Source organism: Schistocerca nitens, chromosome 9, assembly GCF_023898315.1.
Source record: "Schistocerca nitens isolate TAMUIC-IGC-003100 chromosome 9, iqSchNite1.1, whole genome shotgun sequence".
Classification (NCBI taxonomy): Eukaryota; Metazoa; Arthropoda; class Insecta; order Orthoptera; family Acrididae; genus Schistocerca; species Schistocerca nitens.
Window position 1 is genome coordinate 145,925,738 of NC_064622.1, and position 21,007 is coordinate 145,946,744.

A 21,007-nucleotide genomic window follows, 5' to 3' on the forward strand; every position below is an offset into this window, starting at 1 on the left:
CCCTACGACTTATCTTAGAAAATAGATTAAGGAAAGGTAAACATACGTTTCTAGCATTTGTAGACTTAGAGAAAGCTTTTGACAATGTTGACTGGAATACTCTCATTCAAATACTGAAGGTGGCAGGGGTAAAATACGGGGAGCGAAACGCTATTTACAATTTGTACAGAGAGCAGATGGCAGTTATAAGAGTCGAGGGACATGAAAGGGAAGCAGTGGTTGGGAGGGGAGTGAGACAGGGTTGTAGCCTCTCCCCGATGCTATTCAATCTGTATATTGAGCAAGCAGTAAAGGAAACAAAAGAAAAGTTCGGAGTAGGTATTAAAATCCATGGAGAAGAAATAAAAACTTTGAGGTTCGCCGATGACATTGTAATTCTGTCAGGGACAGCAAAGGACTTGGAAGAGCAGTTGAACGGAATGGACAGTGTCTTGAAAGGAGGATATAAGATGAACTTCAACAAAAGCAAAACGAGGATAATGGAATATAGTCGAATTATTAAATCTGGTGATGCTGAGGAAATTAAATTAGGAAATGAGACACTTAAAGTAGTAAAGGAGTTTTGCTATTTGGGGAGCAAAATAACTGATGATGGTCGAAGTAGAGAGGATATAAAATGTAAACTGGCAATGGCAAGGAAAGCGTTTCTGAAGAAGAGAAATTTGTTAACATCGAGTATAGATTTAAGTGTCAGGAAGTCGTTTCTGAAAATATTTGTATGGAATGTAGCCATGTATGGAAGTGAAACATGGACGATAAATAGTTTAGACAAGAAGAGAATATAAGCTTTCGAAATGTGGTGCTACAGAAGAATGCTGAAGATGAGATGGGTAGATCACATAAATAATGAGGAGGTATTGAATAGAATTGGAGAGAAGAGAAATCTGTGGCACAACTTGACTAGAAGAAGGGATCGCTTGGTAGGGAATATTCTGAGGCATCAAGGGATCACAAATTTAGCATTGGAGGGCAGCGTGGAGAGTAAAAATCGTAGAGGGAGACCAAGAGATGAATACACTAAGGAGATTCAGAAGGATGTAGGTTGCAGTAAGTACTGGGAGATGAAGTAGCTTGCACAGGATAGAGTAGCATGGAGAGCTGCATCAAACCAGTCTCAGGACTGAAGACCACAACAACAACAACAAAGTGGACTGTACATGTACTTTCCTAATACATCCACTGCAGAGAACTCCATTCAGAAAATTCGGCAACTGTCAGCACCCTATCAGAATAAAATGCTGGAGGAGCAAATGTACGGCGCTATTTTTCCGTCCGTAAGAACAAGTCATTATTATGTTTGGTTCCGGCAAATCTTTTTTAGACAGCGAGCTTTCCGGATGTCGTTGCTTCTTGTCCAGGGCCAGCGATGCAGTTTCTTTAGTGTGTGCTCTCGTGCTCTGTGAGTTTCTTCCGCCTCGTCCACGTTCTACAACATAATAACATGTTCACAGAATAATGCACAATATATACAAATAATTACATATGTAACGATAAAGATTGAGGTACTCTATCTCTTGTACGTAAAGTAGTGCGACACTTTTCCTACGTGAAGCCAATGCATTCCTTTTGGAACGCCGCAACATCTAGTGGAATGCTAGTATAAATGTTGTTCTACGCTATTGTTTGCTTTGGCGTTAAAGTAAAGGCACCAGAGAGGCAGCCCTGGCGTTGCGCTTTATATTGGAAGTAAGAATGAAGAAAAATGAAGACACGTTCATAGGATAAATCAAACTAGAAAAAGTGTTCAATGTAAAATGGTGTAAGATGTTCGAAATTCTGGGAAAAATAGGAGTAAGTTACAGTGAAAGGCAGGTAATATACAATATATACAAGAAACAAGAGGGAACGATAAGTTTGCAAGACCAAGAAGAAAGTGCTCGGATTAAAAAAGGCGTAAGACAGGGACGCAGTATTCCACCCCTGCTGTGCAGTCTATACGTCGAAGAAGCAATTACGGAAATTAAAGAACGGCTCAAAAGTGGAATTCAGATTCAAGGTGAAAGGATATCAACAATAAGATTCGCTGATGACATTGCTATCAAATGGTTCAAATGGCTCTGAGCACTGAGGCCTTCAGTCCCCTAGAACTTAGAACTACTTAAACCTAACTAACCTAAGGACATCACACACATTCATGCCCGAAGCAGGATTCGAACCTGCGACCGTAGCGGTCGCGCGGTTCCAGACTGAAGTACCTAGAACCGCTCGGCCACACCGGCAGGCACATTGCTATCCTCAGTGAAAGTGAAGAAGAATTACAGGCTGAGTTGAATGGAATGAACAGTATAATGAGTACAGAATATGGACTGGGAGTAAATCGAAGAAAGACGAAAGTAATGAGAAGTAATAGAAATAAGGACAACGAGAAACTTAACATCACGTCTGTGATCACGAGGAAGATGAAGTTAAGAAATTCTGCTACTTAGGTAGCAAAATAACCCATGACGGACGGAGCAAGGAGGACATCAAAGGCAGACTCTCACAGGAAGCGAGGGCTTTCCTGGCCAAGAGAATCTAGCGGTATTGGCCTTAATACGAGTATGAGGAAGAAATTTCTGCGAATGTACGTTTAGGGTACGGGCATTGTACAGTAGTGGATCGTGGACTGTAGGAAAATTGGAACAGAATAGAAGTATTTGAGATGTGGTGCTACAGAAGAATGTTGAATATTGGGAGGAATGGTAAGCTAAATAATAAGGAAGTTCTGCTCAGAACGGGGGAGGAAAGGAATACGTGGAAAACTCTGACAAGAAGGGACAGTATGATACCACGTGTGTTAAGACACCAGGGAACAATTTCCATATTAAGAGAGGAAGCTGTAGGTGGTAAAAACTGTAAAGGAAGATAACAACTGGAATAAGTCCAACAAATAACTGAGGACGTAGAGTGCAGGTGGCACTCTGAAATGTAAGGCTTCCGCAGGACAGGGATTCGTGGCGGCCCGCACCAAACTAGTCAGAAGACTGATGATGCGAGAAAAAAAAAAAAAAGAAAAGCAGCCTAGCGGTTCAGCCGTCTAAACTGGGAAGATATTTCCGATACGACAGAAGAGTATTCTGTTTCAGACGTTCTTGTACGGCCCTGCAAATGTTGGTGATGAGGACAGAGAAGGTGTAGTGTCGTGTTTGCGTCGTTGCTAACAATAAGAGTGAAAAGAGAAAGGGTGAGTCCTAGTAGTGGCACTTAGTCAATTTCTCTCGTCCGTCAACGGCAAACACAGTCTTCCGATACTAGGTAACACTGTGGATGCACACCAGAACGTACCCTGTGTCCTAAACATCGAGTTTGCTCCAATAAAAGCAGGTCGCCTGCCAGTTAACAGACGCCCAAATCATGATCCATGGGCCTATCACTACTCTCAACATTACTGGCCAATGCCTGTTTAGTGATCAGTGTCCGCACATTCTAATCATGCGGCCTGACACGATCCTGCAGAACACTGATCATTCGCAACAAAATAGGGGCAACTTCGTCGCAACCGTCAAGCTTCAGAATCCGTTGTCGAAACCATGCTAAACGCCTGGGATGTATTCTGGTCGATATCGCCCAAAAGTTTATGCAGTGCCACAGTTGCACACACTCGGTTGCTGCAACGAAAAAGAAAGTGGCGAACTCGTGTTCAAACTGTTGCTGACGTCTCTTGAGGCGCTCAGTGGAAACAAACAAATAGGCATCCGCAAACGTGTCGTGTCTCTGCAGCTGCTACAATGCCGTTGGTTCCTAAAATAACGCGGCATAACTGGTCTGTGTCGATGCTGCTGCACATATGGCTGCTCGACGACTGACGCCATCTTACCAGAAACGTCACTTATATAGCTGCCAGTTATCAGAGCAGCTACCGGTCGGGGAGAAATAGCGCGTGCGACGCTAAGTGAAACTAGTAGCGTCGCGCTAGAACGCCCAGTGGGCAATACAAAGTACCTAGAACGCCGCACACAGTACACGAGCATATCGAAGATATATATCGTAGCAACTGGCAGCAAATGAATATATATATATATATAAATCAAAGATGGGAGCACAGCTCCCTCGACTGCCATGGTTCCCCCCTCTGAGATGTCAGTGTCTGTTGGTGAATCAGTATCTGGATGTCTCGAGATGGGTCATTTACCATGACCCAATACGTTTCTTTTTTTGCTGTCGTGTAATATTTTTTTTATTTCTCGAGGAAAGGACAGGTACTTCATTTCAGTTTCTATAGTAATGTGTCACATCACCACCAACTTTAATCTTGGCAAAATTCAGTGCACCTTTAACCCATAGGAACACTGTAACGTCCTTTCAGATCTTCGGTCTCGGCTAACACTCAGCAGTAGAGCAATGAGATTGTTATTTCTTATGTATCGGTATCGACGTTACAAACAGAATATTGATGAACTGAACTCGCGACTTGTGCGAGATATTTACTTCACCAAATGTCGTAATTAAATCGTTTATAATCGATGGTTCATAAGTTGCTATTTAAATATTAATGATAAGTTCAAATTAGTTCCAGCGACACCAAATTCCCTATAGACTGGTTGTAATCTCAAATCTATAATCAGTCGTAACAGTGTTATTAATTCCTAACGTCAAGGAGTTTCTGTATAAGGGCCGAGCGCTTCAGTCAAATAATATCGCAGCACGTTACCGTATCTCTATAAATAATATTGTAAAACTTGAATTATAAATGCGTGAATTAACACAATATGCTGGCTTATTACACAATATTAGTCACTTCCTAACAGAACCGCGAGGAAGAAGCTTTCCCAGGTGTTGGGGGGAATTATAAATTATATGCTTCGTAACTATCGTCAAGTTCTATAGTCCATTAGTAATTACGAATGAAATTGTCTATCTGTGTTCAAATGGTTCAAATGGCTCTGAGCACTATGGGACTTAACATCTGTGGTCATCAGTCCCCTAGAAGTTAGAACTACTTAAACCTAACTAACCTAAGGACATCACACACGTCCATGCCCGAGGCAGGATTCGAACCTGCGACCGTAGCGGTCACGCGGTTCCAGACTGAAGTGCCTAGAGCCGCACGGCCACACCGGCCGCCATCTGTGTTCACTTCCTAAATAGTGTTAACTTCAGGTTATCTAATTAAAAGTCACTTCTGTCTAATATATGCAAGTCGTCTATCCGAATTCTAAATAACGTAGTATTTGAAGTCAAAGTATCGTTTCACTGCGTCATAGTAGATCGCAATAATCAATTCTGAAAAAAAAGACAATCTAATTGCGCCTACATATAAGAGAATTCAAAAGTATGACCTGCTTCGGCTAACTCTCGTAACGTAGTGACAATGGATTGAATTATCCTTAGCCATTACTCACGAATCTCAAAGAGTACTCACACGGAGTATTCTTTGGGAACGTTGGTTCTACTTCGCGAATTTTAATTATAATGATTTTGCGATTTACTATGATTTTGGATTTTGAGTTTGATTTTACTGGAATCCTACCTTTCTTTCGTATGTTAATAAATTACTAAGTATTAGATTCCTGATTCAATTACTGGTTAATATCCAAATAATACTGTTAACTGGAAATTTGTTTGCTTGTTAATTTTTCATGGAATTTGGCACTTGTTTTGGGGAAATCTTTGGGAATTTTGGAGCTAATTTTTGATTTTCATTTCTCGTCCGAGGAAGTGGCATTACAGCACAGACTCTGATTCATTTACTTTACGACGATTCCTTGTCCTAAGAACCAACGGCATTGTAGACATATACACTCCTGGAAATGGAAAAAAGAACACATTGACACATTGACACCCACCATACTTGCTCCGGACACTGCGAGAGGGCTGTACAAGCAATGATCACACGCACGGCACAGCGGACACACCAGGAACCGCGGTGTTGGCCTTCGAATGGCGCTAGCTGCGCAGCATTTGTGCACCGCCGCCGTCAGTGTCAGCCACTTTGCCGTGGCATACGGAGCTCCATCGCAGTCTTTAACACTGGTAGCATGCCGCGACAGCGTGGACGTGAACCGTATGTGCAGTTGACGGAGTTTGAGCGAGGGCGTATAGTGGGCATGCGGGAGGCCGGGTGGACATACCGCCGAATTGCTCAACACGTGGGGCGTGAGGTCTCCACAGTACATCGATGTTGTCGCCAGCGGTCGGCGGAAGGTGCACGTGCCCGTCGACCTGGGACCGGACCGCAGCGACGCACGGATGCACGCCAAGACCGTAGGATCCTACGCAGTGCCGTAGGGGACCGCACCGCCACTTCCCAGCAAATTAGGGACACTGTTGCTCCTGGGGTATCGGCGAGGACCATTCGCAACCGTCTCCATGAAGCTGGGCTACGGTCCCGCACACCGTTAGGCCGTCTTCCGCTCACGCCCCAACATCGTGCAGCCCGCCTCCAGTGGTGTCGCGACAGGCGTGAATGGAGGGACGAATGGAGACGTGTCGTCTTCAGCGATGAGAGTCGCTTCTGCCTTGGTGCCAATGATGGTCGTATGCGTGTTTGGCGCCGTGCAGGTGAGCGCCACAATCAGGACTGCATACGACCGAGGCACACAGGGCCAACACCCGGCATCATGGTGTGGGGAGCGATCTCCTACACTGGCCGTACACCACTGGTGATCGTCGAGGGGACACTGAATAGTGCACGGTACATCCAAACCGTCATCGAACCCATCGTTCTACCATTCCTAGACCGGCAAGGGAACTTGCTGTTCCAACAGGACAATGCACGTCCGCATGTATCCCGTGCCACCCAACGTGCTCTAGAAGGTGTAAGTCAACTACCCTGGCCAGCAAGATCTCCGGATCTGTCCCCCATTGAGCATGTTTGGGACTGGATGAAGCGTCGTCTCACGCGGTCTGCACGTCCAGCACGAACGCTGGTCCAACTGAGGCGCCAGGTGGAAATGGCATGGCAAGCCGTTCCACAGGACTACATCCAGCATCTCTACGATCGTCTCCATGGGAGAATAGCAGCCTGCATTGCTGCGAAAGGTGGATATACACTGTACTAGTGCCGACATTGTGCATGCTCTGTTGCCTGTGTCTATGTGCCTGTGGTTCTGTCAGTGTGATCATGTGATGTATCTGACCCCAGGAATGTGTCAATAAAGTTTCCCCTTCCTGGGACAATGAATTCACGGTGTTCTTATTTCAATTTCCAGGAGTGTAGTAAGATGAACCACGATCTCTGTTATACACTTCACATATCTGAAATGTACGATAAGCAATAACTTAGACATCTAGCAGTGGTCGTGCAGCCGCGCGTGAAAGCAGCATCGACACAGACTAGTTATGCCGCGCTATTTTAGGAGGAGAAGGCGTTCGCGCCATACTTTGTATAAAGCTATTGATAATATATCCTTTACTACGAAGAGCGGAGTAGGTGCGCAAGTTATTCTGAATGGTCCTTCAGTGTTTTGTGGATGCGTACTGAATTTTACATTTACTGATGCTGACGCTAGTGCACATGGTAATGGTTGGATTACTGTGGGTCTAGTTGGTGGTGGCAAAGTGGAGACTGTATCAGGGCTGGAGACTTTTAACAGCCGAGAAGTTATTGCTTATCGTACATTTCAGATATGTGAAGTGTATAACAGAGATCGTGGCTCCTCTAACTATATGTCTACAATGCCGTTGGTTCTTAGGGCAAGGAATCGTAAAGTAAATGAATCAGAGTCTGTGTCCGTACGGGTGCACTGAATTGTTCCAAGATTAAAGTTTTTGGTGATGTAATACATTACTATAGAAACTGAAATAAAGTACCTGCCCTTTCCTTGAGAAAATAAATACACTTCACATATTATGCTCAACATAAACGTTCAACAGTAATAGCCACAGCGATCCTTTACGCGTGATGTAGTGGTTATTACCACACTAAACTATAGGATACTAAAGCGATGACAACAGGTGCAGATTATCTCTAAATTATAACGGATACGGCTTAAGTTGGTCCATTTTCGGAGAGCCACCCGTTGCAGCAAAATGTGCAATCTCTTAAGTAACAAATATGAATAGGACCAAACAAGCGGCATCATTGTACGGTCCAGTCACATAAATGTGATCCCCTGTAGGAAGGCTGAATAGCCACCTTGTGCCACGCGGAGGTGCAGGAAGAGAGTCGGTAAGATTCTGGAAGTTCCGACTCCAGTGCCTGGGTCTCTCGATTGAGGATCCGTGGTGCGAACAGTCCGCCCGAGATGGTCCCACAGATACTCGATGTTAACAAATTTCTCTTCTTCAGAAACGCTTTCCTTGCCATTGCCAGTCTACATTTTATATCTTCTCTACCTCGACCATCATCAGCTGTTTTGCTGCTGAAATAGCAAAAGTGGTCTACTACTTTAAGCGTCTCATTTTCTAATCTGATTCCCTCAGCATCACCTGATTTCATTCGACTACATTCCACTATCCTCGTTTTGCTTTTGTTGATGTTCATCTTCTATTCTCCTTTCAAACACGCTGTCTATTCCGTTCAACTGATCTTCCAAGCTCTTTGCTGTCTCTGACAGAATTACAATGTCATTGGCAAACCTCAAAGTTTTTATTTCTTCTCCGTGGACTTTAATTCCCATTCCAAATTTTTCTTTCGTTTCCTTTAGTGCATGCTCAGTATACAGATTGAATACCATTGGGGATAGGCTACAACCGTCTTTCACTCCCTTCTCAACCATTGCTTCCCTTTCATGCTCCTCGGCTCTTACAACTGCCATCTGGTTTGTGTACAAGTTGTAAGTAGCCTTTTGCTCCTTGTATTTTACCCGTGCAATCCTCAGAATGTCAAATAGAGTACTTCAATCAACATTGTCAAAATCTTTTTTTAACTCTGCAAATGCTATAAACTTAGTTTGCGTTTGCTTAATCTATCTTATATGAGAAGTCGTAGGGCAAGCATTGCCTCACTTCTTCCTGCATTTCTCCGGAATCCAAACTGATCTTCCCCGAGGTCGTCTACCACTTTTTCCATTCTTCTGTAAGGAATTCGTGTTAGTATTTTGCAACCATGACTTATTAAGCCCGCCCTGCTAGCCGTGCGGTCTAACGCACGGCTTTCCAGATTGGGAAGGAGCGCCTGGTCCCCGGCACGAATCCACCCGGCGGACTTGTGTCGAGGTCCGGTGAGCCGGCCAGTCTGTGGATGGTTTTTAGGCGGTTTTCCATGTGCCTCGGCGGATGCGGGATGGTTCCCCTTATTCTGCCTCAGCTACTCTATATCGGCGATTGCTGCATAAACAAGTTCTCCACGTACGCGTACACCACCATTACTCTACCACGCAAACATATGGGTTACACTCGTCTAGTGTGAGACGTTCCCTGGGAGGGGTGTCCGTCCACCGGATGCCGAAACGCACAATAAAATAACCCTGAAAGAGTGGTTCGATGTGGGGCGGCGGAGGGGTGAAGTGGACTGCGGTAGTCGTCGTGAGGTTGTGGACCACTGCGGCTGAGGCGGGAACGGAGCTTCTCCGTCATTTCTAGGCCCCAGGTCAACATGACTTATTTAAGTGACAGTTCGGCAATTTTCACACCTGTCAGCAACTGCTTTCCTTGGAATTGGAATTATTGTAGTCTCGTTGAATATAGATTCTAATCATTAATGAGTGTCTTCAGCTGGCTATGGTACACCTGAAGAAACTTGTGTACTCTCTTCCTCGCCCGTTTGAGCCCATTATCCAGGGCAGAGACAGTGTTCCATGCCCTAGCGTGACGTCTCTTCGAGGTTAATAATTTTGTGTCTGTTGTGTTTAGTTACACCTTATGTCGTTCGCATTTAGCGTCCATCACTTCGATTGTAATTTCCGGTAATATCCGTTTCACTGCGTATATCCGTTCGTATTTGGTTCTGTATCAGGGTCTTCCAGTGATTAGTGTCCCTATAATGTGTTGCAGGCAAGCTGAACGAGACGTTCCGTTGGCGGCAGCTGGACTTCGACTTCCCGTCGGACGCCGAGCGCTCGGCGGCCATGGCGACCAAGCGCTTCCGGCCCTCCGACAATGTGCCGGTGGGCGTCGAGGTGTGGGGAGAGCGCGTCTTCGTCACGGTGCCGCGCTGGAAGGCCGGCGTTCCCGCCTCGCTCGCCTACGTCCGGAGAGACGGTCAGTGTGCCTACCTGGACGTTCACTGCTTCCTACCTAACTAGGGATCTTTCGATATCTTCAAAGTATCGATACCTACTGAAAAGAGTAGTTCTAAAGTCGTCATGCGATACTCCTCTAATGAGTACTACAAAAGTATCGATACCTACTCATATCGATACTCTTTTCAATTTTTTATGCATTGAAGTAATGCTGTGTATATAATATTTTAATGGACTGCTTATTTTATGTAGTCCAACAAAACACATTAAATAGTTTAATTTTTTATTAATAATAAACCTTAAATAGAAAACTAGCTTTTTGCTGTAAATATTTAGGAAACAGTCTATTTCTATTCTGAATCGTATTTGCACTGGTTTAAAAAATAAACATTCACTCGGAACATATGTTGTACAATAGTGACCTTGCGGACAATATTAATAGTAACCTCAGACTTTCTGAAGATGATGTAGTTATCTATAATGAAGTGCTGTCTTAAAGAAACTGCATAAATGTTCAGTAAATGCGGAATAATCACACAGGCTCAGAGTAGACAAAGCAGGTAGTGCACTTCAGTTTGAATTTTATGCATAGTGGATACTGTTGAACTCCGTGACTGTTCCTTTATAGGATGTAGAAAAATTTCCGCTACCAGTCACAATAAAAGGTTATTTATTTGTCACACGACCGGTTTCGGGCTTGCGCCCATCCTCAGGTGTTTATACATTCATGTACATGTTTACATTGTTACAGATCGCTCGAGACTAAACAGATACAAGTGGGACAATTGTAAGTGGCAAGGCAGCATTTGTCGAAAATATATCTGTACTTACATAAAGATGAAGCATTATTATTATAGTTACGCTGTGGTGACTAACTAACAGGGATACTGAGCGTATACAGAGAAGGGCAGCATGAATTGTGACAGGTTTGTTTGATTCGTGAGAGAGTGCCACACATATGCTGAAGAAACTGAACTGGCAGAGTGTTGGAGATAGATGTAAATTATCCTGAGAAAGCCTACCTACAAAGTTTCGAAAACCGGCTTTAATTTATGACTCCAGGAATATACTCAACCCCCTACATATCACTCACATAGAGATCGTGAGGATAAGATTACATTAATTGCAGAAAGCACAGAGTCATCTAACCAACCATTCTTCATTCTTCGTAAAGGAAGGTACCCTGACACCTAGTACAATGGGGCGTATCCTCTGTCGTGCACATCACGGTGGTTTGCAGAGTATAGATGTAGATGTTGCAGTGACGACAAGACATTGTTGAAGTCTCACTAGTTTATAAAATCAAACATATTAAAACTACCAATTAGAATAATTAAAGACTATAAAATTAAAGCTACACATATTTGTCGAAAGACGACACTTCCCATCCCTGCAGGTTTTAATTGTATTTTCGAGATGTTATTGTCTCAGCGTTTTTCTCTCATAACTTCAAAATTCGAAATGATAGATACTCATAGCTACATTGGGAATGAAAATAAATTACTGACAAACTTTAAAAGAACAACCCACAATCTAAAAAACAAGTCTGCACAGATATGACAATTCTGTATCAGAGGATATCAAAAGAGAATTATTATTAGGTTTACAGACACCTTTCACTCGCTTTATCAATCCCAGAGGCACAGCTGACTTTTAATTTCAGTCTACAGCAGTTCCGTGGGTACTGGTTTGTTTAAATAAATTGTGCATACTGCCACAAAAACTTCAGTTTTATAACGTTTCTTGCACTTTGCCGTGGTGTCATTCATTGTAAAAAAATATGTCCATACTTCAGACGTCGGCAGCGTCTTGACACAATAAAAGTTAATAAACTTTTGACAAGAAGCACGCACTTCCAAAACACAATAAACAATATGGCCAATGAATAGGCCTGGCGACGAAGGCCAAGCAAACACTCACTCACTCACCCAATCGCTCTCTCACTACTGGGATAAGCGCGTAAAATCGATTTGATGAAAGTACTTTTCTTTCGATACTAAATAAGTATCGAAAGGATTTATTCGAATCTATATCGAAACAAAAGAATCGAATACTTACTTGTATCGGAGAATCCCTGCTTCGTAAGATACTAAAGGTGTATGCATAGTAAACATATCAACGTACGAAGGAAATTCAGAACAGATCAAAGAAATATGGATCTAACGGGCAGTAACAGAAATGAATGTTGCTACTAACTTAAAATCGAAGTTGGGGACCGCTTAGTAGCCGCAATTGTAGAATTATGCTGCTCTGGAAGCAAAGAGGATGCAAAAAGAGACTATCGTAGGCAAAGAGCTGATTCATAGATAAAATAAGTTTATTAGTATCCTACATAGATCTTAAGCTGAAAAAAAATGTCTGAGAAAGTAGGTAACATCATCGGTAAGATGTGATCTTACAGAAACGCGCAGACAATTAAGTGGACTCGTAAGAAATGAGACGATTATCTAGAGAACCGGTGAGGGCAGAAAAATTTGATCAAAATTAACTAGAAGTGGGAACTGGATGTTAATAACCGAATTAAGACATGAGGTAATGATATCCATGGTACTAGAGGGAACTGTAGAAGGCAAAAAATTGTAGAGGAGGGCGGGGACTCGAATACAGATAACCAATTTGTTGTATCAGTTATTTCTAAAAGCTCGTTTTCCACATTTTTGATAAAATTTCTTCATTGTACTTTCTGTTTCTCCAGGGTTATCAGATTATATTAAGGGGCCCATCTCTGTCAGTTCCTGTTAACACAGCAAGTCGTCAATATTCTCTTTCATTTCTGAAAGATCGTTCACCTGGAAAGAGTGCGATTTAACATCACTGCAAACTGCACTAAGAAATACAAATTTACACTTTAAATTGTGAATATCAAAGAGAGTTTGTACAGGAATGGACTCCCTGTGAACACTCGGGGAAGAGAAGAAGAACACCTATGAAAGATGGCATCCAGTTCTGCAAGTTTTTTTGTTAATTCACGTAGAGCTCAAACAAACCACATATAGTGATCACCTGGCCGCCTACTGCTCAATACTGCCCATTCATTAGACCGTAGAAGTGAATGCACAATGAACATCGTGCAGCAATGGTTCCAACCTGAGGTTTCGTGTAATAGTGCAGTATTTCTACTACAGTTTCACCGATGATAGCAATTCCATCAGCGAATGTTATCATTGATATTCTTCCATTTTGAATTTGAACCCACTCCTGAACCTCTCGTTTATTTCCGTCATTGCTTCCTCGAAGTTCACATTGTACAGTAGACTATAAAGACTGAATCCCTGCCTTAGACTCTTTTTTATCTGAACATTTAGCTTTTGGTCTTCCATTCTCATTGTTCCCTCTTGGTTCTTGGACATAATGATTATTAAGTCTTCCCATGTAGCGTGTATCTATGTTTCTGAGTGTTTCAAACATATTTCGCCACTTTAAATTGCCGAACGTTTCTACTAGGTCGACAAATCCCACGGAAAGTTTTGATTGTATCTGAAGGGATCCTTTTATTACCAATTGTAACATCGGAACAGCCCCTCTGGTGGCTTTCCGTTTCCAAAAGACAAACTGATCATCATCAACAGAGCCTCTACGATTCTTCCATTCTTCTGCATAAGAAAAATGGAAATGAGCGTATGAGATCGTTGGTCGGGAGTCCCCAACCGGGGAAGTTCGGCCGCTTAGTGCCAGTCTTATTTCAGTCGACGCCACATTGGACGACTTGCACGCATGTGATGAGGATGAAAAGTTGATGGGGACAACACAACACCCAGTCCCTGAGCGAAGAAAATCTCCGGCCCGCCCGGGAATCGAACCCGGGCCCGCTTGCATAGGAGGCGAGCACGTTACCATCTAGCTAAGCAGACAGACTCTTGTGCTTTTTATTCTAGTCACCGACTTTAATGTATCATCTGTTAAGTTCATTGTGGGACATTTATCGTGTGAGATATTTGTCGCACTTATCAGCTCTTGCTGTCTTCGAAATAGTACGGATGAAACTCTTCCGAAAGTCCGATGATATTCCTCTAGTCAAAAAAACTGAATGTCTGGAGTCCTCTAAAAGTAGTCTAAGTGTCTACGCGCAAATATGTCCTTCACTAACAGTGCGTCATTGCTAGTGCACATACAGATGTTCAAATCGCTTAAGAAGCACCTGACGTTCAGTCTCAGCTGCTTCAAGAACATCTGCATCAGTTTCCTTACTCCGATGTAAACATGTGGTAAAAAGAAAACATTTCTTTTTGAGATCCAAATATTGCGTTAGAAGATCTAAAATTCAACTGTGCGCTGTCAACATCAGTAAACTCGTTATTATCCAAGAAGAACTGCAATGTATACGGACTCTACACATGTTTTAGTGAATATGAAAATATGTTTTCACTAGTGTGTAGGTATTATCTAAAATTCGTAAAAAGCTGTAATACATTTCTTTGATTCCATTGTATTGTTATTTATCCACATAGCCATGGGTACAAGAGACACGTAGGTTTCAATATAAAAAAAGTACATCCAGTTCCAGCAGACTGCTCAAGCGTTGTGAAGTAAGTCTGACAGCAGATATGGAATGACCTTATTGAGGCGCTGCTAGAATCGTAATACACTGAAGTGACAAAAGTCGTGGGATAGCGGTATGAACGCATGTATGTACATGTACAGATGGCGATAGTATCGTGTACACAATGTATAAAAGGGGAATGCATTGACGGAGATGTCAGGTGATTCATGTGATGTGATTATGGCCGCACGACAGGAACTAACAGACTTTGAACGCGGAATAGTAGTTGGAGCAAGACACATACCATTTCGGAAATCGTTAGAGAATTCAATATTTCGTGATCCATAGTGTCAAGTGTGTGCCGAGAATACCAAATTTCAGGTATTACCTCTCACCACGGACGACGCAGTGGCCGTCGGCTCTCACTTAACCACCGACAGCAGCGGAGTTTGCGTATAGTTGTAAGTGCTAACAGACAAGCAACACTAAGCGAAATAACCACAGAAATCAAAGTGGAATGTACGGCGAACGTATCCATTAGGACAATGAGGCCAAATTTGTCTTCAACGGGCTATGGCAGCAGACGACCGACGCGAGTGCCTTTGTTACCATCACGACATCGCCTGCAGCGCCTCTCCTTGGCTCGTGATCATGTCGGTTGGACCCTAAACGACTGTTAAGTCCGTGGCCTGGTCAGATGAGTTCCGATTTCAGTTGGTAAGAGCTGATGGTAGGGTTCGAGTGTGGCGTACACCCAAAGAAGTCATGGACCCAAGTTTCCAACAAGGCAGTGTGCAGGCTCTTGGTGGCTCCATAATGGTATGGGCTGTGTTTACATGGAATGGAATGGGTCCTCTGGTCCAACTGAACTGATCATTGACTGGAAATTGTTACGTTCGACCATTTGCATCCATTATTTCGACTTCGTGTTAGCAAATAATGATAGAATTTTTATGAATGACAAAGTGCATTGTCATCGGTTTGAAGAATTTTCTGGGCAATTCGATAGACTGATTTGGCCACCCAGATCGCGCGATGTGAATCCCATCGAACATTTATAAGACATGATCGAGAGGTCCGTTCGTGCACAAAATCCTGCTTCGAAAACACTTTCGCATTCGTGGATGGCTGTAGAGGCAGCATGGCTTAATACTTCACCAGGAGGTTTCTAACCACTTGTTGAGAGCATGGAACAGCGCGAGTGCTACGGTCGCAGGTTCGAATCCTGCCTCGGGCATGGATGTGTGTGATGTCCTTAGGTTAGTTACGTTTAAGTAGTTCTATGTTCTAAGGGACTGATGACCTCAGATGTTAAGTCCTATAGTTCTCAGAGCCATTTGAACCATTTCACCTTGAGAGCATGCCACGTGAGACGCTGCGCTAAGCCGGGAAAAAGGATGTCCGACACAATATTGGAAATAAGAGCGACAAAATAAGGCGAGAGATATTAGGGAGCATGTGGAAAAAGGCAGAAAGTCGCATTTGGGTTATACACTAAAAGAAAAGTAAAGCTTTGTGGCATTGTTGGCTGGGAGACACGGAAGGGATCAGTCGCCTGACTGGAAAGGTTTCCCTGTCCTTCGCACACAATGGCACCTTTGCTTCAGAGTTATGCGTTTAAGTGTGTCTAATGAGTGGTGCAACTGTAATAGGTGTGTGTAGTGTCTTGTTATGTTTGTGTTGGATGATAGTGATGAGAGAAGGGAGAGGGTGAAACCCGGTGCCGGCACGTAGTCTGCTCCTCCTCCTGATGAGCATCGAGGGGTCGCCGAGTTTAACTCAGCATCTAGCGGACGGAGCACCATCAACTGCATCACGTACCATCGCTTCATCAGGCACCGCAGCGAGTTTCGGGATTTAATCCAATTTTTTTTTTTGGTCATCAGTCTACTGACTAGTTTGATGCGGTCCGCCACAAATTCCTTTCCTGTGCTAACCTCTTCATCTCAGAGTAGCACTTGCAACCTACGTCCTCAATTATTTGCTTGACGTATTCCAATCTCTGTCTTCCTCTATAGTTTTTGCCCTCTACAGCTCCCTCTAGTACCATGGAAGTCATTCCCTCATGTCTTAACAGATGTCCTATCATCCTGTCCCTTCTCCTTATCAGTGTTTTCCACATATTCCTTTCCTCTCCGATTCTGTGTAGAACCTCCTCATTCCTTACCTTATCAGTCCATTTAATTTTCAACATTCGTCTATAGCACCACATCTCAAATGCTTCGATTCTCTTCTGTTCCGGTTTTCCCACAGTCCATGTTTCACTACCATACAATGCTGTACTCCAGACGTACATCCTCAGAAATTTCTTCCTCAAATTAAGGCCGGTATTTGATATTAGTAGACTTCTCTTGGCCAGAAATGCCTTTTTTGCCATAGCGAGTCTGCTTTTGATGTCCTCCTTGCTCCGTCCGTCATTGGTTATTTTACTGCCTAGGTAGCAGAATTCCTTAACTTCATTGACTTCGTGACCATCAATCCTGATGTTAAGTTTCTCGCTGTTCTCATTTCTACTACTTCTCATTACCTTCGTCTTTCTCCGATTTACTCTCAAACCATACTGTGTACTCATTAGACTGTTCATTCCGTTCAGCAGATCATTTAATTCTTCTTCACTTTCACTCAGGATAGCAATGTCATCAGCGAATCGTATCACTGATATCCTTTCACCTTGTATTTTAATTCCACTCCTGAACCTTTCTTTTATTTCCATCATTGCTTCCTCGATGTACAGATTGAAGAGTAGGGGCGAAAGGCTACAGCCTTGTCTTACCCCCTTCTTAATACGAGCACCTCGTTCTTGATCGTCCACCCTTATTATTCCCTCTTGTTTGTTGTACATATTGTATATGACCCGTCTCTCCCTATAGCTTACCCCTACTTTTTTCAGAATCTCGAACAGCTTGCACCATTTTATATTGTCGAACGCTTTTTCCAGGTCGACAAATCCTATGAAAGTGTCTTGATTTTTCTTTAGCCTTGCTTCCATTATTAGCCGTAACGTCAGAATTGCCTCTCTCGTCCGTTTACTTTTCCTAAAGCCAAACTGATCGTCACCAGCGCATTCTCAATTTTCTTTTCCATTCTTCATCATCATCATCATCATTTAAGACTGATTATGCCTTTCAGCGTTCAGTCTGGAACATAGTCCCCCTTATAATATTCCTCCATGATCCCCTATTCAGTGCTAACATTGGTGCCTCTTCTGATGTTAAGCCTATTACTTCAAAATCGTTCTTAACCGAATCCAGGTACCTTCTCCTTGCTCTACCCCGACTCCACCTACCCTCTACTGCTGAACCCATTAGTCTCTTGGGTAACCTTGCTTCTCCCATGCGTGTAACATGACCTCACCATCTAAGCCTGTTCGCCCTGACTGCTACATCTATAGAGTTCATTCCCAGTGTTTCTTTGATTTCCTCATTGTGGACACCCTCCTGCCATTGTTCCCATCTACTAGTACCTGCAATCATCCTAGCTACTTTCACATCCGTAACCTCAACCTTGTTGGTAAGGTAACCTGAACCCACCCAGCTTTCGCTCCCATACAACAAAGTTGGTCGAAAGATTGAACGGTGCACAGATAACTTAGTCTCGGTACTGACTTCCTTCTTGCAGAGGAGAGTAGATCGTAGCTGAGCGCTCACTGCATTAGCTTTGCTACACCTCGCTTCCAGTTCTTTCACTATGTTGCCATCCTGTGAGAATATGCATCCTAAGTACTTGAAACCGTCCACCTGTTCTAACTTTGTTCCTCCTATTTGGCACTCAATCCGTTTATATTTCTTTCCCACTGACGTTACTCTCGTTTTCGAGATGCCAATCTTGATACCATAGTCCTTACATTTCTCATCTAGCTCTGAAATATTTGCAAACTTCCAATCGAATCTGCCATCACAACTAAGTCATCCGCATATGCGAGACTGCTTATTTTGTGTTCACATATCTTGATCTCACCCAGCCAGTCTATTGTTTTCAACATATGATCCATAAATAATATGAACAACAGTGGAGACAGGTTGCAGCCTCGTCTTACCCCTGAAACTACTCTGAACCGTGAACTCAATTTACCGTCAACTCTAACTGCTGCCTGACTATCCATGTAAAGACCTTATATGCTTGCAAAAGTTTGCCTCCTATTCCATAATCTCGCAGAACAGAGAATCACTTCCTCCTAGGAACCCGGTCATACGCCTTTTCTAGATCTATAAAGCTTACATACAATTCCCTGTTCCGCTCATAACACTTCTCCATTACTTGCCGTAAGCTAAAGATCTGGTCCTGACAACCTCTAAGAGGCCTAAACCCACACTGATTTTCATCCAATTGGTCTTCAACTAATACTCGCACTTTCCTTTCAACAATACCTGAGAAGAATTTACCCACGACGCTGATTAAAGAGATACCTCTGTAGTTGTTACAATCTTTTCTGTTTCCATGTTTAAAGACTGGTGTGATTACTGCTTTTGTCCAGTCTGATGGAACCTGTCCCGACTCCCAGGCCATTTCAATTATCCTGCGTAGCCGCTGCAATTTGTTTCTTTCTTCAACATAACTTTCTCTGTCTACCTGAGTTCTAGTATGTAGCCATTTTTGATACGCCTTCTTTTTCCTTTTACAGGCTGCCTTGAGTGTGTCATTCCACCAAGCTGTTTGCTTCATCCTACTTTTACACACTACTGTTCCAAGACATTCTTTAGCCACTTCTAGTACTGTGTCCCTGTACCTTGTCCATTCCTTTTCCAATGACTGTAATTGACTACATTCAACTAACTGGTACCCTTCTGAGATCGCTGTTATGTACTTGTGCCCCATTTCCTTATCCTGAAGTTTCTCCACTCTTATCCTCCTACATATGGACCTGACCTCCTGCACTTTCGGCCTCACAATCCCAATTTCACTGCAGATTAAACAATGATCAGTGTCCTCAAAGACTCCCCTGAATACACGTGTGTCCCTCACAGCCTTCCTGAATTCCTGATCTGTTATTATATAGTCAATGACAGATCTGGTTCCCCTGCCTTCCCAAGGATACCGGTGAACGTTCTTATGTTTAAAAAAGGAGGTTGTGATTACTAAGCCCATACTGGCACAGAAATCCAAGAGTTGTTTCCCGTTCCTGTTGGCCTCCATATCCTCTCCAAATTTACCCATAACCTATTCATACCCTTCTGTTCGGTTTCCAATCCTGGCGTTAAAATCACCCATGAGCAGAACACTGTCCTTGTCCTTTACTCTAACAACTACATCACTGAGTGCCTCATAAAAACTATCCATCTTATCTTGATCTGTCCCTTCACAATGCGAATATACTGACACAATCCTAATTTTCTTGCTAGACACTGTCAAATCTATCCACATCAGTCGTTCGCTTACATACCTTACTGCAACTACGCTGGGTTCCATTTCTTTCCTGATGTAAAGCCCTACACCCGATCTGTATATTATTCTTGTAAGCAGCTTCGATGCATGAGCTGTTAAGCTGATTGTGCGATAATTCTCGCACTTGTCAGCTCTTGCCGTCTTCGAAATTGTGTGGATGATGCTTTCCCGAAAGTCAGATGGTATATCGCCGGACTCATATATTCTACACACCAACGTGAATAGTCGTTTTGTTGCCACTTCCCCCAATGATTTTAGAAATTCTGATGGAATGTTATCTATCCCTTCTGTCTTATTTGACCGTAAGTCCTCCAGAGCTCTTTCAAATTCCGATTCTAATACTGGATCCCCTATCTCTTCTAAATCGACTCATGTTTCTTCTTCTATCACATCAGACAAATCTTCACCCTCATAGAGGCTTTCAATGTATTCTTTCCACCTATCTGTTCTCTCCTCTGCATTTAACAGTGGAATTCCCGTTGCACTTTTAATTTTGTTACCACCGTTGCTTTTAATGTCACCAAAGGTTTTTTTGACTTTCCTGTATGCTGAGTCTGTCCTTCCGACAATCATATCTTTTTCGATGTCTTCACATTTTTCCTGCAGCCATTTCGTCTTAGCTTCCCTGCACTTCCTATTTATTTCATTCCTCAGCGACTTGTATTTCTGTATTCCTGATTTTCCCGGAACATGTTTGTGCTTCCTCCTTTCATCAATCAACTGAAGTATTTCTTGTGTTACCCATGGTTTCTTCGCAGCTACCTTCTTTGTACATATGTTTTCCTTCCCAACTTCTGTGATGGCCCTTTTTAGAGATGTCCATTCCTCTTCAACTGTACTGCCTACTGCGCTATTCCCTATTGCTGTATCTATAGCGTTAGAGAACTTCAAACGTATCTCGTCATTCCTTAGTACTTCCGTTCCCACTTCTTTGCGTGTTGATTCTTCCTGACTAATGTCTTGAACTTCAGCCTTCTCTTCATCACTACTATATTGTGATCTGAGTCTATATCTGCTCCTGGGTACGCCTTACAATCCAGTATCTGATTTCGGAATCTCTGTCTCACCATGATGAAATCTAATTGAAATCTTCCCGTATCTC

At 43.1% G+C, this 21,007-nt stretch overlaps 1 protein-coding gene across 1 annotated transcript in view; it reads left to right on the forward strand.

Moving 5' to 3' along the window:
* Positions 1-21,007, forward strand: part of LOC126203715 (protein yellow-like) — a 111,554-nt gene that overhangs the window by 38,872 nt on the left and 51,675 nt on the right. Inside the window, exon 2 of the mRNA XM_049938090.1 lies at positions 9,856-10,062. Coding sequence (XP_049794047.1) covers positions 9,856-10,062 — 207 coding nt within the window. The remainder of the gene's footprint in view (positions 1-9,855; positions 10,063-21,007) is intronic.